Source organism: Parasteatoda tepidariorum, chromosome X2, assembly GCF_043381705.1.
Source record: "Parasteatoda tepidariorum isolate YZ-2023 chromosome X2, CAS_Ptep_4.0, whole genome shotgun sequence".
In the NCBI taxonomy this organism is placed as follows: domain Eukaryota; kingdom Metazoa; phylum Arthropoda; class Arachnida; order Araneae; family Theridiidae; genus Parasteatoda; species Parasteatoda tepidariorum.
In genome coordinates this window covers 47,018,830-47,036,156 of record NC_092215.1, presented here as the reverse complement: position 1 = coordinate 47,036,156, position 17,327 = coordinate 47,018,830, and the positions used below count along the sequence as shown (strand labels likewise).

The 17,327-nt window shown below is 26.6% G+C and overlaps 1 protein-coding gene across 1 annotated transcript; it reads left to right on the top strand.

Moving 5' to 3' along the window:
* The first annotated feature begins 6,412 nt into the window (after positions 1–6,412).
* LOC107457567 (TM2 and DnaJ domain-containing protein wurst) lies at positions 6,413–17,031 on the top strand. Its single transcript, XM_016075750.4, has 3 exons — positions 6,413–6,991; positions 7,487–7,947; positions 9,998–17,031. Exons 1-3 carry the CDS (start codon positions 6,601–6,603, stop codon positions 10,226–10,228), a joined length of 1,083 nt encoding a protein of 360 aa, XP_015931236.1. The 5' UTR covers positions 6,413–6,600; the 3' UTR covers positions 10,229–17,031.
* The last annotated feature ends 296 nt before the right edge of the window (positions 17,032–17,327 follow it).

Here is a 17,327-nt window from a genome sequence, read left to right as displayed (position 1 = left end):
CTTTACTCTGAAAATTTTAAAATGGATACCTCCTATTATTTTGTGTCTCTTTAGTTCATGACCATTAGATACTATTTCTGAGAGGTATAGGATTCTGTGGAGGCTTTTCTTTTTTCATTTATGCCATACTTTCTTAAAAATTACTTTCGTCTAAAATTGTTAAAAAAGGAAGAAAAAAGAAACGATAACGATTTAAATATGCTATGCCTCTTTCCTGCTAAATGAAGATTTCCTAAGGCCTGGAGCGACATATTCAGTCTGACACGACAACTGGTAGCTATAATCTGTAGCACTCAAAGTTAAAATTCCTGGAAGATTGAGCACAGTATCTCAATTATTAATGATAGGCCCGTGAAGCATATACCATAACAGAGAAATAAAATGAAATTTTTATTTGTTTCTGCTCTCAAATCTGATCCGTTAACTTAATATAAAAATTCGAAACATATTCCTAATCTTCCTTGTTTGTTTTTTTTACACTCCCGAAAGCTTCACAGTGTAGGTAAGTCATAATATTAGTAGAAAAAGAGGAATTTGTTTTCCTCGTTTCTATAAATAACCAGTTTTATACAATCGGGATTTTTGCATACTTCCGTAGAATAACAAATTTACACTCAAAAAAATATATTTTTCACATTGAAAAAAAAAAATTTTAATGCAAAAAATAAAAGCTAAGGATCTAATTTATATCGCAAATAAAAATGTACGCAGTTCTGTTTATGAAATTACTTGAAAGGAAAGAAACCTTAAGGAACTGGTTTTCTTCAAATTCTAGCATTTATAAAATATTCTATATATTCGAAATTGCTTTTTTTAAATATATTTTTTTCTGTCTTTTTAAATTTATAATTTTTATGTTCAGAATTTATCTAAAATTTACTAAAAGTTTTCATTCAAAATTTACATTTTTGTAATAATTTCCCATGTATGGTTCTTAGACAAAGAGTAGTACTGAATTGAAAATACTTTTTCTCAATTATAATTCCCTGCAACTTCAACAAAATAAAAGAAAGCTTATTGCCTTTTTCTGTCTAGTATTTACTTTGCATTTCTTTATGAAGCATAATAATGTCTTTGTAAAATCTTTTCTAATAAAGCCATAATTCTAATTTTTAAAACTAATTGCTTTTAAATAATGGCAAGTAAAAAGTAAAATTTGCTCTTCTTCAAAAAGCATGTAACTAATTAAACAATACAGCTTTCTATTCTTTTAGCAACATTTCATACCAGCCACCTTTTTTTTATTTCGTAATTTCCAATCCAAGTATTGTATACATAAAAAAAAAACGATTTTCTTCGATTTCTAAGTGTATTTTTAAATATTTTATTTCCAATAAAGGTAAATGTAATGAATAATATTTCATTTTAATTTCAAAGTTATGGTGTTGTTGTTGTTGTTGTTCATTTACTACGTTGCACTAGAGCTGCACAATGAGCTATTGGCGGCGACGGTTTGGGAAACATCCCTGAGGATGATCCGAAGACATGCCATCACAATTTTGATCCTCTGGTGGCACCCCTGCTTTGGTAACCCAACGACCTGCACGCGAAATCGAGCACTTTACGGTGGAACAGTTTAACGAGGACCAATACAAAGTTATGATGGAAAAGTAGTGTAGATTATCTTGAAATACATTTGCAATCGAAGAATTGTGTTAACATAAATTTGTCTAGGCTTGTATATAGCGAAATGATCTCTTTTCCCAGAACAACCAAAATGTAAAAAAGTTTTATGCAAATTTTTCATTCAAAATTAGCATGCGAAAAGTTTTAAAAAAATCAAATATTTTTTCACATATATTTATTATTTAACCGTGTAATTCTTAGATATGGAATGTCCTTAAAAACTAAAAGAATAAAAATTTTGCTTAATCTGCCGCTTAATATTGTTACGTATTTGACGCAATCCGGACCCTTAACCTCGCAGCCTTCGAAAGCGGACGGTGTCTATTCTATTCCCGGAGTCTATTTTATACCCCCGTCCGATAGTAAAACAAAATCCTAACCACGTGGCCTCTTTCTCAGAGTTCACAGCGTTATTTCTGAAAAGGAATGAATTCTTTTTCCATTTTGACAATTACGTTGTCTAAAATAAATATTTATTTATTTCAATCTTTGATCTTTCCTCAAGAATTTAATATGTAGTATTTGTTTTAAACTTGTTTGCATTATTGTATTTATTATAAGAGAATCGATTCACTTATAACTATATTTACTAACAGTTTGCGAAAAAAAAGAAATATTCTTTAAATAAAAAGTAACCTCAGATTACAAATCAAATCCATCTTTATTTATTACCTTTTCTAAAAATCATACTTTGAATGTTATTTTAAATACGTGTAGTTGATTCATTCAGAAATTTCATCACTAGATTATGAAACTTTAGAAATTATATTATACTATCGAGAGCTTTTAGATTTAACGAACTAATGATTAATAAGGGTTATTTAATTTGACAAAATTTTGTAACTTTCGATTTTTATTTATTTTATTATTTATAAAAATTTTATTGTATTTATGATTATTTTATTACTTTCTATTATTTGTAATTATTTTCTTTTATATTTGCAATTCATAAAATGCTTAGCTTTATACCACTAAAATCTTTTAGTTTTAAAGGTACAATGAGTATTAAAATAACGTGCAATAAATAAGCTTTAATAAATAGGTAGAATGCATGAAACAAACTTTAAATTAGCATTTTTCAAATAATTGTTAGTTTAAATAATCTGGAAAAAAAATTTGTATTACAATTTTTAAAAAAAACTGCTTTTTCAATTTTTTTCTTTCTTTTTTGCTATGACTATTCCTTTTCTTTTTTTCACAATTGCAAGCTTATACATTTTAATAAACAAAATCATACGTTAGTTTTTCAAAAAAACATTATTTTCTTCTCTTTTATAATATTTTTATAATAAATTAAAATTTGCAACACAAACAGTGCAATAATTTTTTTTTTCAAATTTAATATTTTATCTCTTTTTAGAAAATGGTCTTCAACCGTTGTGTTATATTGAACTGGATTTGGAAAAAAATTCTCTGCAATTAATTTTTTGCCCTTTATTATCCTCTTACATTAAACCCTACTCAGAAGACATGGATGCCAAGTAGTTATACTTTATTTAAGAATTTCATGCTAGAGCTTTTAGTGACACAGTTTCACGGTTGTCGTACTAGTCATAAGGGTAATTCGTGATATTTTTTTATATCACAAATTCGTGTTTGAAATTCAACTCATTGCAAATATTTTTAATACTTTCAATTAAACAAATTTTTAATTTAAAGATATTCTCAATTGTTTTAATATTTGATGCTGGATTTTATTTTTTGCCTATAATTTACCACAGTATATGTATGCAAATAAATTACGAAAAAGTCATTGGAAAAAATATTTATTTTAAGTTCCACATAAATTTGGAAAGGATTTTTGAATTCGAATTAATTGCATCAATCAGGATAACCTAAAATATTATTTGAATAAAACCGAAAAAAACACTAGTATAATAAGGAATAAAACAGAATATATTAGTTAATATTTAAAAATTAATAATACTTAGCTAATATTTTAAGAAAAATTCTCAAAGCAGAAAAAAAAAATTATGTTTGATTTTTTTTTTCTCCCTAAAATTTGTAATACTAACAATAAGTATTTTCAAAAGTTCAAATGTCACACAACAGTTTATGAAATAACTAAAAAGTCTTCTTTAGTCAAGCATTTTTTAAGTACAATTTCTAACAAAATTTTTAAAACAGCGTGATTTTAGAAATTATTTAATGTTCATTTGAACAAATTTTATTCTTAAAATATTACTTAATTTTTAAAAAACAAATTTTCGAGTATATTTCGGTATTATAGTTATAAGACAAGAAATATAAATATTTTTTTTTTGAATATTTAGAACGGGAAAATTAGGGGGGGGGGTAGAAAAATTAAGAAAATAAGCAATAGAAAAAATAAGAAAATAAATAATAAAAAAAAGGTTTCTTAATTATGCATCTAAATTTATCAGCAACTTTATAATAATTCCTAAACAATTTTATTGAAAAAGTTTCCTTTCTTTATATTTCGCTCGTTTTATTACGCTCTTATATTGAATCCAACTCAGAAGACAAGGGTGCCAAGTCGTAAGAACTTTGTTAGAACTTTTGGGAGTTAGAACTTTTAGTTATAAAATTTCATTGCTGTCGGTCTAGCCATAATTTTTCGTGACTTTATTTTATTACAAATTCGTGTTAGTAGCTTAACCCGATGCAAATATCAATTAGTTTTCATTGCACTTATTTTTGATAACAAAGTTCTCTCAATTGTTTTTCTGATTGATGCAGGATATTTTTTTTTCTTATGATTTTACCATTCTGTATGCAAATGAGTTACGCAAAAGTAATTCAAAAGAAATTCTCTTTTTTTACACGTCGCATAAATTTATTAAAAGCTTTTTGAAGTATAATTAATCGCATACATTAAGACAATCTAAAGTATTATTTGAAAAAAAAAACGAATATCGCTAGTTTAATAATTACAAATGAATGTAAGCGAATATTTCTAGAATAACTTAGCTGATACTTACTAGAGAATCTTAAAACAGAAAAGAAAATTATGCTTAAGTTTTTTTTTCACCCTAAAATTTGTTATTTACCATTTTATTAAAGAGTAAGTATTTTAAAAAGGGCAAATATCTAACAGAAGATTAAGAATTAATTAAAACGCTTTTCTTATTCAATTACTTTTTTAATGCTATTTCTAACAAAAAAATTCTAAAAATGTGATTTTAGAAATTTTTAATCATAATCTTAACAAGTTTCATTCCTAAAATAATACATAATTTTTCAAAAAATAAATTGTCGAATATAAGTATTTTGGTATTATTGATCTAAGAGTAAAAATATCTTTTTGTCTTAGAAAATAAAGGGGGATATTTTCTCATTTTCAAAGATGAACGGAAAAATAAAGAAGCAATAAAAAAGTTTCTTAATTATGCATCTAAATTTATCTGCAATTTTATAATAATTCAAAAACGATTATATTGAAAAAGTTTCCGTTCCTCATATTCCATTCTTTTTATTATCCACTTATATTCTACCCAACTCAGAAGACAAGTGAAAATAAATGAAATTATATTTCTTAATTATGCATCTAAAGTAATCAACTAATCAATTTCAAAAAACGACTATATTGCAAAAGCTTCCGCTCTTTCAAATATCAAATACAAAATTGTACAGCGGACGAAAAATAAGTATACAATTTATAATAATTCATATTTACATTATATACGAATTAGTTAAAGTAATCTTATTTATTTATTATGTACTAATCTCAGTTATAACTCACCAATTTTTTTTAAAGAAAAATTGCAAAATTTTACTAAAAAACGAGTTTTTCTTTAAACTATGATGCATTTTTTTCTCTAAATATTTTGAAAATATTAAAAGGTAGTTAATATAAAAGTTAATAAAAACATGGCAATAATTATACTAAACATATTATGGCTAAGAATACGCAAAAATTTGGAAAAAAATTTTTTTTTTACGTTTTATTTAAAGTTGTGAAAGATTATTATGGATTTTATTATAAGTTCTGCAAGAAACTAATTACTCTATCGATTTATTATTTGAAATAATAGATTTGAGAGAGAAAAATTTTTGTCTAAAATGCATTCATAAAATATCTAGGCAAATGATAATATAAATAATCATAAAATATCAGGGTAAAAATTATCTTTAAATCGGAAATCTAATTTAATCCCAGCGTTAGACGCATCCTATTCGAACGTTCGAATCGCTTTCACCAGCAAATTGTTAGGTGAAAGACATCCGATAGATGGGAGGAAAAATGAAGATCGTAGCCCGTTAGCAAAATTAGTTCGAAAGCGCGAGGTTTCAGGTTTTCCCTAGGAGTAGAAGCTTGACGTCAAAATTACGTCATTTTTCTATCCCTAGCTTGTTCGATGGTTGCGAGTTTAGAGCTCACGGTGTTACAAATTCGAAACTAAACTTTCAAAAATTATTTGAAATTAAATAAAATAGTTTTAAGCATCACATTCTACTAAAGTTTTAAAAAAATCGTACACTAGATTTCAGATTAATTTATAGTTTAAAAAGGTATACATCGTATGAAATGCAACGTTTTAGCTAAAAATTCTAGGAACATTCATTATAGTCTATCAGCGTCTATCAATATTATTATATTGTTGTGTTCTATTTCAGAACTAGTACAACTAAACACTTAATATAAAAAAAGTAATAAAAATATTACTTCTTTTTAACCCCTATAATAAGATAAACCACAAAAATAAGGTAAACCAGAAAATAGGGTTTTATTGCCATCGGAAAGATGGGACCTTTACTTCCTCTTATGGGCTCCTTTTTTATCTATAACACTATTCTCCAAGCAGGTGAAGTGCTGCCAGAGCTGCTCCACGCCATCTATAGCCCATTTTCATCGCCAATAAATTCCTTTACGAATCTTTTCTCTATGGCAACATTTCGTGTATTAACAGGTGTCGTTTGTTATGTTTACTGAGCTGCTGACACGATTTTTTCTCTCGATGATGGCGGGTATTTGAAAACTGCAGTATTAATAAATTCGTTATTGCAGACGATATGGCTCAAAAGAGTTTGTGTGTCACTTATTTTCTTTGGTTAGTTGGGGGAGTTTTTGGACTCCATCATTTTTATTTAGGAAGAGACTTTCAAGCGTTAATTTGGTGGATGTTTTGCGGTGGTTACTTTGGTGCCGGATTGCTTAGAGACTTATGGCGAATTCCTGAATATGTTCGAGATGCCAATAATGACCCGTCGTATTTGGAACAATTGGCTGAAAAAATGCGTGCTTCCCAAATACCTAATAATAGTTACGTTAGAAATTTCGGTCAGTTTATTGTTTCTGATGCGTTTGGTCATTTAATGTATGGCGCGATTCCTTTTGAATTAATTCCTGAATATTTGCATCAATACGTTATCCTATTAACTGTCCCATTAGCTGTTTCAATTGGTAAGTTAACATGTGTAATTTGAAAATTATGCAAATTGAAATATTCATCTCCGGGTTGTTAAATTTGTTTTCCATTCTGGTTATTGTCTGTTAATGTTTTAGAATATATGTGAAATTAACAAAATGTAATAAACAGGAAATTAGAAGAAATATAATTTGCATATCCATTCCTGAAGTTAACTTTGATTATATTAGTGTTACATCCAAAAGTGTTTATTTTGATTAATGGTTTTGTTTCGATTAATGTTTTTATTTACAGTTTATACAGCTAGTTTAATGACACTTAATCTTAGTTGTCTGCCACATTAAAAGAAAAATGCCGATATTTTATGGATTTAAGTTAGATAAAAAAATATGATGGCACTACAATTAGTGGCGGAGTTTGTAAAGGTTTTCAAATAATTTCTTACTCCAAGAATCATGTGTCTGATATTTCATTGTTTAGATCCTTCTATTTTTAGCTTTACATTGTTCAAAGCATTTAATTTTTTTTAGGTGTATACCTTGTTGGTAATGTTGGACGTCATGAAGGAGAACTTTTAGCTGCTACTAAAGGAGCTTACTTAACAATTCCAGTCTATTTTATAATTGATCTTCCTATTGGCTTAACATCATTTGCGTCATGTTTTTATTTTAATACATTTTCGAAACGGTGGCGAAGAACTCCTCCACCAAAGCAAGCTGTTTGGCGACGCCTAAGGTTTCTTTCTATTTGTGGACTTATCTATTTGTCATTATGGGGTTCCTGGTTTTACTTCAATTGTTCTGTGACCAAAGATCAAGAGCAAGTGAAATGCAGGGATGCTGCAAAGCATTTCTTCAAAAGTCCAATATGTCAAGAGTTTATATATGTTATGACAGAGATATGGAGATGTTTACATGAACAAGGCTGGAGAGAAGTATGGAGAATAACTATTGCTGCACTTGATCCTACTGGAGAAACAAATGCATTGAGGGTAAGGCATATTGTTAAAAAAATAATTTAATAGAAATATAAGGTGCAGAATTGAATTAGTTTGTACTGATAAGAATATTTAGCATATTATCTTTAAAGAAATATAAGTTTTTGTATTAAATATGCTATTTAATAAGATATTGGATCCAGTTTCCTGCATAGTTTAAATTGAAGGTATCGCTGGAAATTTTTTAAATTGTATACCATACTATCAGGCTTCATACCCTTCCGAAAAAAACTGTAAAAACTCAGGAGATAGATTAGCTTAAAAATTATTTGGATTCCAGGAAATAGAACAATTTTTGCCACAAAACTGAAATAAAGATTAGAAATCTGAAAAAAATTAAAGTTTCAATAAATTTTTGTTTTTAGAAACTTTTTTTTTTATAAACATCATTTTATGTTTAAACTACTTTCCACAAAATGTGCTAATATTCCATCATTAATGTGTCATAAGATTATCTGAGGTAGGAAAATACTTTTATGTAAGTTATTTGAGATGTGTTAGCTTTAATGATTAAATACCTTTTTGTGAAAGTAATTATTACTTTATTGATTTTGATTTATACCTTGAGCTAAAAGAGAAGAGATTTCAAGATTTTTGAATGGTCAATGATTAACATTATTTTGTTGAACTCTTGAGTGATAAGTAGGTGTATTTCATAAGTGTGATGTCATCAGTGTGATGTCATATGGTGTCACATAGGTGTGATGTCATTGGCATCTGGCATCAACAATGATGCCTTGATAAAAAGACGGAATAATGTGACAGAGGAAAGAAGCAGACAATTGCTGAAACATTTGAGGGAAAAAGATGTTTGAAAAAAACTTCTTTTATTTTTATAACAAAATCTCAAGCTAATAATTGAATTAAATTTTTTTCATTCAGTTGTACTTCTTGTACATTCTATTAAAAGAAACACTATAATTTTAATCTCATATATTGTTGTTGCAGAATATTATGAATGCAGAATGTCAAAATAGGATTTTGATACCTTTATATAGATAAACAATTTGCAATTAGTTTGAATAAAAGTACTGCTGTAATTGTGCTGTTTCATTTTATGGAAGAAAAGGTCCGTGAATGTTAGATAAACATAAAATTTTGATCAACTTACAAAAAGCTGGCATACTTAAGTGCATGAATTAAATAAGTGAAAGCAAATTTGTTTTTGAAAGAACAGATAAGTTAAAACAATATTTTTGAAGGGATTTTTTTAAAAATAAAAACTGAACTAAGAAGTAAGCTTGGCTAGTTTGAATAAAGAAGAGAACATAATTTAGAAATTGTGGTAAATGTATAAATATTATTTATATGATTTAAAGTTGTAACAGGTAACAATGGTAGTGCTATGTAATTTAAAAACATTGACATCTTTGTAAAGTTTCAAAAAAATAAAAGTTTAAATTTTTATATTCTGTATAAACTAAGTCAAAAAATCTTTTCAGTTATAGTTTGGTTTATCCTTTAAAATAAGATGAAATGTTTTTGTGTTGTACATAAATTCAGTGTTTTGATACAGATTTAAACCTTTGTCACAAAAAAAAAAAACTTTTTTTTTTCTTGAAATACATCAGAATGAAATCTTCAGCTTTAAAAACTAGTCATACCCTAAAATGTTTAAAGATTTTGCATTTTTTTATAAAATCATTTCTTGCTTTATGACAAAAGTACATTTTTCTAAAAAAAAAATAGTAAGTTTTATTAAAGCTTACTTTTTTGGATAAATTTATATTAAAAGTAAAACTCTTACACTTTATGAATTAGGGATTTAATAATGCACATTTTATAGATCCCTATGGCAAGAACTTTAGAACTTTTACTTACTTTTTGGAAAACTTAAAATTTTTCAAATTGACTGATGTGGTAGTTGTGTTGAGTTTGGGAATGATTTATGAGTAATTTTAAAAATTTGCTGTAAACCTAAATCAATGGCATTCGGTCGGAGTCAGTATATTTGGTTTAAAAAAATGCATTAATTTTCTTGAACTAGTTACATGTATTTGAATAATTGTTTTGCAAGGTTAAATATTTTTGTTTTTTAACTTAGGTACTTGGTCTTAAATCTACTGTTACTCAACAAGAAATCACTTTACAATACCGAAAGCTCTCACGAACATGGCATCCTGACAAGCACCAGGACCCAGTGCAAAAACAGATTGCAGAAGAGAAATTTATCGAAATTCAACAAGCATATGAGATTTTATCAAAAATCAAATCACAGCGAGTTGCTCAAAATGTGAAAGATCCTCAACATGATTCTGAAAAAATTGAATTATAGAAGATATATTTAAAGTTTATATTATTAAATCATTTTATTTGTTAAACATTAGGATATAATGTTAAATATTTGCCTTAACTAGATCTCATGTTTTCTCATTAGCGTTTATTTTCTATTACCTAGATACTCCAAATCATCAATACTAAATTCTATTTCTTTTGCAATTTGATCTATCCTTGTAATTACCACAAAATGCTGGTCATTTAGTTGGGTTTTTTTATTTTTATTTATATCTGTAGAATAAGACAAAAATTTTGTTTTTAGTTTGCTGGTTTGACAGTTGTATGTTGAGTACTCACACACAAAAAATTATTTTTTTAATTTTGTGACATGACTAAGTGTAAAGAAAAAGGTAATTAATTAAAAAGCACCTTCCCACTTTTTTGATTATACATATTTTTAATATCTTGCTTGTTAAAATGGCTTATTTTTAAGATTTTAATCTAATTCTTTTCCTATTAGAATGCACTGTGATCGCAGCTTTTAAATTGTCACTCATTCTAAAAAATGTTGAAATATTTTTATGTCTATTATCAATCAGTTTGTAAAGTAAACTATAATAAATTTGGCAGCAAGAAATATAAAACCCTTTCTAAATTGACCACCTGTAAATATTTTCAATGCACCATACCAAATAACTTATTTGACAATAAGTTATTGTTTAAAACTTATAACCAAATAACTTATTGATTAATTTTTTAATGACATAGGCATACTGTAAAAATAACCAGGTTTTTGGCCAATATAGTGTTAAAATGACCAAGATTGTGTTAAATGACTGATATTGTGTTAAATGATTTATGTTGTACAAATTTAGATGTTAAAAAACACAATTTCATCGATTAGTGTTTTGAAGCAATGGCCTGAAAATTTACAACTGTTATATACCCAATCATTCTGACCCCGAAGTCCAGGACTTTGTCCTCATAATGATTATGTTTAGTGTTTAAAAAATAAGCATGCATTTTCTTGTTTAGTTATTGAATTTGGGTTTAACATTGAAAAGGCTCATTTTTTTTTTGCTGTGCCCATTTTCTTAAGCATGCAATTTGAACTCTGTCCATTTTTTAAACATGTGTTTTGAGCTATTTCCTTCTTAATACACATGTTTCAAGCTTTGTTCATTTTTTTTAAACAAGCTTTTTGAGTTGTATTCAGAATAAAAAGCGTATTGATGATGTGTTATCAAATTGTTATTTTCATTCATTATTGTGAGCTGTGCTGTTGCCTTGATAAAAGTAATTTTAAGAAAGGAAAAGAGAGAAAAAAAATGCAGATTACTTCATATTAATATAAAATTGAAATCAAACCTAGAATGGGGAAAAAATATGCATTTATCAAAACCTGTTAAACTTTTCTTCTTTTTCTCTGTATTTTAAGTCTTATAAAACTAATATGAAAGAATAACTAAAGTAATAGTGAGTTGATGGTCATTGTAATCAGATCTACATAGTTTTGTTGTGTAGTTTCAATTAAGTCATGACTTACATTTTTAAGATATATATATCAGCATGTCTTTAAATGCATTTCTTTTGAGTTTCTTTATGTGATTTATTTTGTGATAATTTTAAAATTTTTTTTATTCTTATTGATTAATCAATATTGCATACATGCCATCTTCTATTTTTACAAAAGATTTTTCTTTAATTACTTTATTTTTCATTTAATAAATTTTACATCGAAGGATTTTGATCACATCCCAGTAGCAAAACTTAGGAGCGAATCTGCATCAATGTCTTCATAAATTCAATTTTGTGCGCGACCCAGTAAGTTAGAGGTTATTATTATAGTAAAAGTTCATCTTAATCTAGCATACATATAGTGAAATTTGCAAATATAATTTCCTTAAAATTATACATAAAAACCTTGTTGTTTAAATTTAATTTTATACTGTGTATAAATCTCTATATAGTCAAGTCAATAATCAAGTAACAGAAGAAAAAAAGTTTCTATACCTTGTTCATTCAGTTCAGCTTTTTTTTTTAAAACTTTTTATTCAAAACAAGTTTAAAGATGTTTTAAAAAGGAATGTATATGCAATTCCCTTCTTTGCAATTTGCTTTTTAAAAATAATAAGAAAACTTAGAGAGAAGATTATCTGCAATGTTTGCTACCATGCTGGAGGGCTTCTATATGTAAATAATTTTAAACGAATATATTAGACCTGATAAATCATGCCGTAACACTTATAGGTAATGGTAAACCTTTATTGTTTGTTTGCTATCACTTTAAATATTGGGGGAAGCTAACACACTTCCAGGTTGGTATTTATTGTATTGTTGTTTTATGGTTCTTTTATTTGATAGTATTATTAAAAAGTTTATTTTATTTTTATTGTCCTTTTTTTTAATAGTTTCATTTTTTTAAATAGGTATATTATTTCATTAATTATATATTTGATTAATTATACGTATAATTTGTTATTAGTCGTCATTTCTTTATTTATGTGTATTTTATTCTTAAAAATATTTAGTTGGTTAAATATAACAACTATTATATTTAACTATTTTGTTATGTTATTAAAAAGCTTTTTTTTTTTACAGATAGCACCATTCCATTTAGTATGTTCCTCATATTTGTGATTTAATAAATTTTATATAACATCCTTTAAATTTTATAACATCCTATATAAATTCTGATAATTTGTTCTTAAAATATGACTTATTTGATTAAATATCCTACTTGGTTAAAAATATAATTTCCTTCGAAGAGTTATTTTCTGTTGTAAACTTGGTTGACTCCAACATTCAATTTAATTTAGACACTGAAATTAATTTTACTTAACCTTTTTTAGATGTTCTTGTTACTATATACCCTGATCATTTTCCACCTCTGTTTATCGTAAACATTTTGCCATCTTTTTGCCTCCTTATGTTTATTCTAATCATCCTAAATGTCAGAAAATTTCTGTATTTCATACTTTCGTTTTCTGTGTACTAAACCTTTGCTCCAATTCTTTGTCTTGAAACCCCAAACTTAACTTTCTCAGCTCGTTTGCTAACCTTCTGCAGTTTATTTCTTTCCTTCTATAGTTGATTCAGCTCTTGCTAAACTCACTTGACCCAACTGTCCCTCTTCTAATCCTTATAGAGAACTTGTTACTTTACCATTGTTTCTCCCTTTTTGGTTTTAAAGTTACAAAATTAAATTTGAGTCTCATAATAATCATATAAGTTTTTAAAATCCCTGGGGCGTTTACCACATTCCTTGTCTGTGTGACCTTGGATAGATCAGACAAATTAGACATTCTTTAAAATTTATACTCAAGGAACACGGTAGATATGTCCGTTATCAAGAATATGAGAAATCATCCTCTGCAGCACATTGTTGGAATCTTGGGCATAAATTCAATTTCAACAATGCCAAAACTATTTCCACCTTAGTCACATCAGCTCATCTTGATGACCTGTTAATTTCCCTGTTAACCTTCGTTCCATGCCGTCTCTCCATAGCGCACGGAAGTGTATTTTACCCTGATTGGCCCCTCTCATCCATTGTGGTTTTTCTTGTTGTGTGTTGCCTTTTTTTCTGTCTGTGCTACTGTGGTTTTCCTAGTTCTGTTTCTCACCTTTATTTTTTCATTGGCAACTCTGCATTTTATATTTTAAATCATTTTTGTTTCTCATTCCCGTCTGACAAGTCTTGAAAATAGGCTTCTGTTTTTGAACACTTGAAACATGTTGATTGTTATTTCCAATTTGTATTTTTTTAAATAAATAAAATTTTTAATCAAGTGCTAACCTCCTGCTTCAGTTTTTTAGGATTATTTATTTAAAGTTTATCCTTATAATAAAATGATATTTGACGAATAATACAAAGCAAAAGAGGGTCAGATATGTTATGTTTTTAAATCATTATTTCTTTTGTGGCAGTAAAATAACATACATTGTTAAATGCTCAATTATTAAAAATATATTGAAACCTGATATTGTTTTTTTAAGAATAGAGAAACTCTAAGAATAAATAATGCTTTATGGTTATTTTAAGAAAATTGTTTATAAAAAATTACTAATTAAAAAAAATCTTTAAGAACAGTTCTTTATTTGAACATATTTAATATATTAGAACATATTTTAATTTTTTCAGTTAATTGTTTCTCCAAAGTGTTTTTTTTTTTTTAGAGTAGTTCAGCTTATGTACGTATACATGCTAAATTTTTTTTGTTACTTAAATCGTTTTCTGCTCTTCTTTCTGGTTTAGGCCTTCAAAAGCAATAGTATGAGCTTAAATTTACAAAGAGCTCAAGACTCTGTAAATCAGGAATGATAGAAAATTCTGGTTAAGTAAGATCTGGAACTTAATGGTCAAAAACAGCAAATTTCTATATTAAAACTTTTTTTTGTAAAATAACACGTGAACATTGATTAAATAAAAGTTTATGAAATTTGATATTTATAAAAATTTCATAGAGATAGAGAAAATTATAAAAGAAAGATTTACGATAAATAACAGAATGATAAAAGTAGAAGAAAAGGCAAAAAAATATTTTTGAATTCTTAACTCTTAATGGAATTTCTGCTCTTACTTACCATTTTAATTTTCTAAAAAATTTGTTTGATAACAGTCTGAATACAGTTTACAATTATACTAAGCAGTTTGAATAGATTTTGTTCTTAACCACTTTAAATTTTTAATAGTCTGGTTTTTGTAGTATAGTAAACATAAGCTAGAAAACTCTTAAGTATTTAATTATGTTTATGGTATCTTGTGCGTACCTAATATAATAAATGACAACAAATACGGGACTACCTGTTTATATTGCCTACTAAAATGGCCACCAAATTAATTAGGTTTTACGGCAGTATTTTTTAGGAACAAGTAACCTGAAATAATTTATATAGAAAATATAAATATTTTTTCACTTTTTTATAATTTAATTATTTTTGAAAAATTTATTATTCCAATAGTTGTCACTAAATATTTTGTTGATAATGCTTGTCAGGAAATGATTTTCTAATTTTTAAATTAATACCTAAAATGATATACAATTAAATACATATTAAATGAATATGAATGATATAAATTTTTAAACAAAAAGTGAATTTTAAAAGATTTCTATCATGTATATTTTGTTGAATTAATATAATTTTTGTATTATATATTGAATTAATATATTCCATCCAGCAAGTAATTATTTCATGTGTATACAGTGTGGGTCTAGTTATCAAAAAATATACGAAAAAAATGGAACAACTGCTCTGTGAGTTTCAACTTTGTACCTTATGTTCTGGTTGCTATTAGTACATAGAATTTATTCTTTATATACTTTTAGCATGTAGAGAAATTAATAATAATAAATTTGTGATCATTAAATATGCACATCTATTATTGGTTCCTAAAAGGTGTTGAAGAGTCTAATCAATCGTGTTCAAAGATTTATGTTTACTAAATCAAGGCCAAAATTGAGTTTTGAGAGTTCCTCTTGAAACCTATAGTTGTGAAAAACTATTATGAAATAAAGACATCCTTAGTAGTGACTATTTCGTATAACATTTTAATTTTATGTTTATTATTTTTTAACACAAAACTAGATTTTAGTAACATTTAATCTCTGAAATATTTTTATAAAGTATTGAGTATATTGATGTTCTTAAGTTTGTGATATTTTTTTATTTTTGGTCTTATTTTATTGATCTCATTATAAAGGTGTTATCCTGAGAATTAGAAATGTAGATAAGAATGGAATATGCAACTTATAAATTATAATTTTGTAGTTGAAAACTTGATAAAAAAAAAGCTTGTTTGCTTTTCTATCCATCACAGGCTGCGAAGCGTTTTTAAAAAGTGCTTATTTTTGATTTACGTTTTTTAAAGCCCTTAAAGGTGCTTTTTTTTAAATTACGGGTTTGTAAAAAGTATAATACAATAACTTAATTTTCTATATTTTAAAAAGATTTTTTCTTTGCAATGTAGATTGTTGTTCTAAATTGCAAAAAATTCATGATTTTTCACATTTTTCTGCAATATTTATCAGAAACTAGTTACTTTATCATAATTATGTAAAATTTTTGAATTTTATTGATTTTGTTTATAAATTAAGGACTTCAAATGATAGAAGAAAAAAATTTTTTATTACTGCACAGATCCTAATTGTTTTTTTTTTTTTGGAAAGTGTTTAAAAATATTTTTTGAGTGCTTAAAAAGTACTTAAAAGGTGCTTATTTTTTGTTGAAAAATCTGGCTATGCACCCTGCATCAGCCATCTATTGAAAATGTTTATTTTTTTGAAACATTGTGAACATTTTTCTGAGCAAGGAAATATTACAAAATTTGAAAGGAATAAGTTACCATTAAATTAAAATTACCATTTTTTTATGCATGATTGTTACAAATAATAATTGAAAAATAATGTATTTTATTTAAATATACTCTGTATTTTTAAATAGTTTGAAAATGTTTATTTTTAACAATATTTTGCCTTTTGTAAAATGGCAATGCTGGATAGAGTTACCAGCATTTAACTCTAGTTCATAAATAGGATATCAGTACGTAATGCTGTTTATTGTAAATTTTAAAAAAATGAAAGCTAATTGTTTGGAGTATTGTTTTTGTTTAAAAAATACTATTTATTAAAAATTCACTAGACTAATTTTTTAATTAACAGTAATTTTTACTGTTAACAAGTCTAGTTACTGTTAATAGTCTTGTTATTAAGTCTAGTTGATTTTTACTGTTAAGTGAGCTCCTTTTGACAATCTTAAATATCTTGTTCCCATTCTTTATATATCTTTGTTATTTGAATTAATATTTATTTTTGTATGCATATGTAACCAATTTACAATAAATATATGACATTAAACATATCAATTTGATTCAATTTTTCAAATAATGTTGGAGAGTCTTTTAATCAGAGTAAAATATTTTCTCTATCTGTATATATAAAAAATTGCTAACAGTAAAAATTTTTCAACCCTCATTGATTAAGGTAATAATTATTTTTTACTTGGAATTATCTTCGGATAAACGCCGACCAGTCTGTGTAGCGGACAGGGAAGTGTCCTTGCATCAGAAAGGTTCTGGGTTCGAATCCCGGGCAGGGCTTGGATGTTCTTTCCTTTTCTGTACTATCTGTCCTCACTGTGGCAGCGACGTTGGCCCA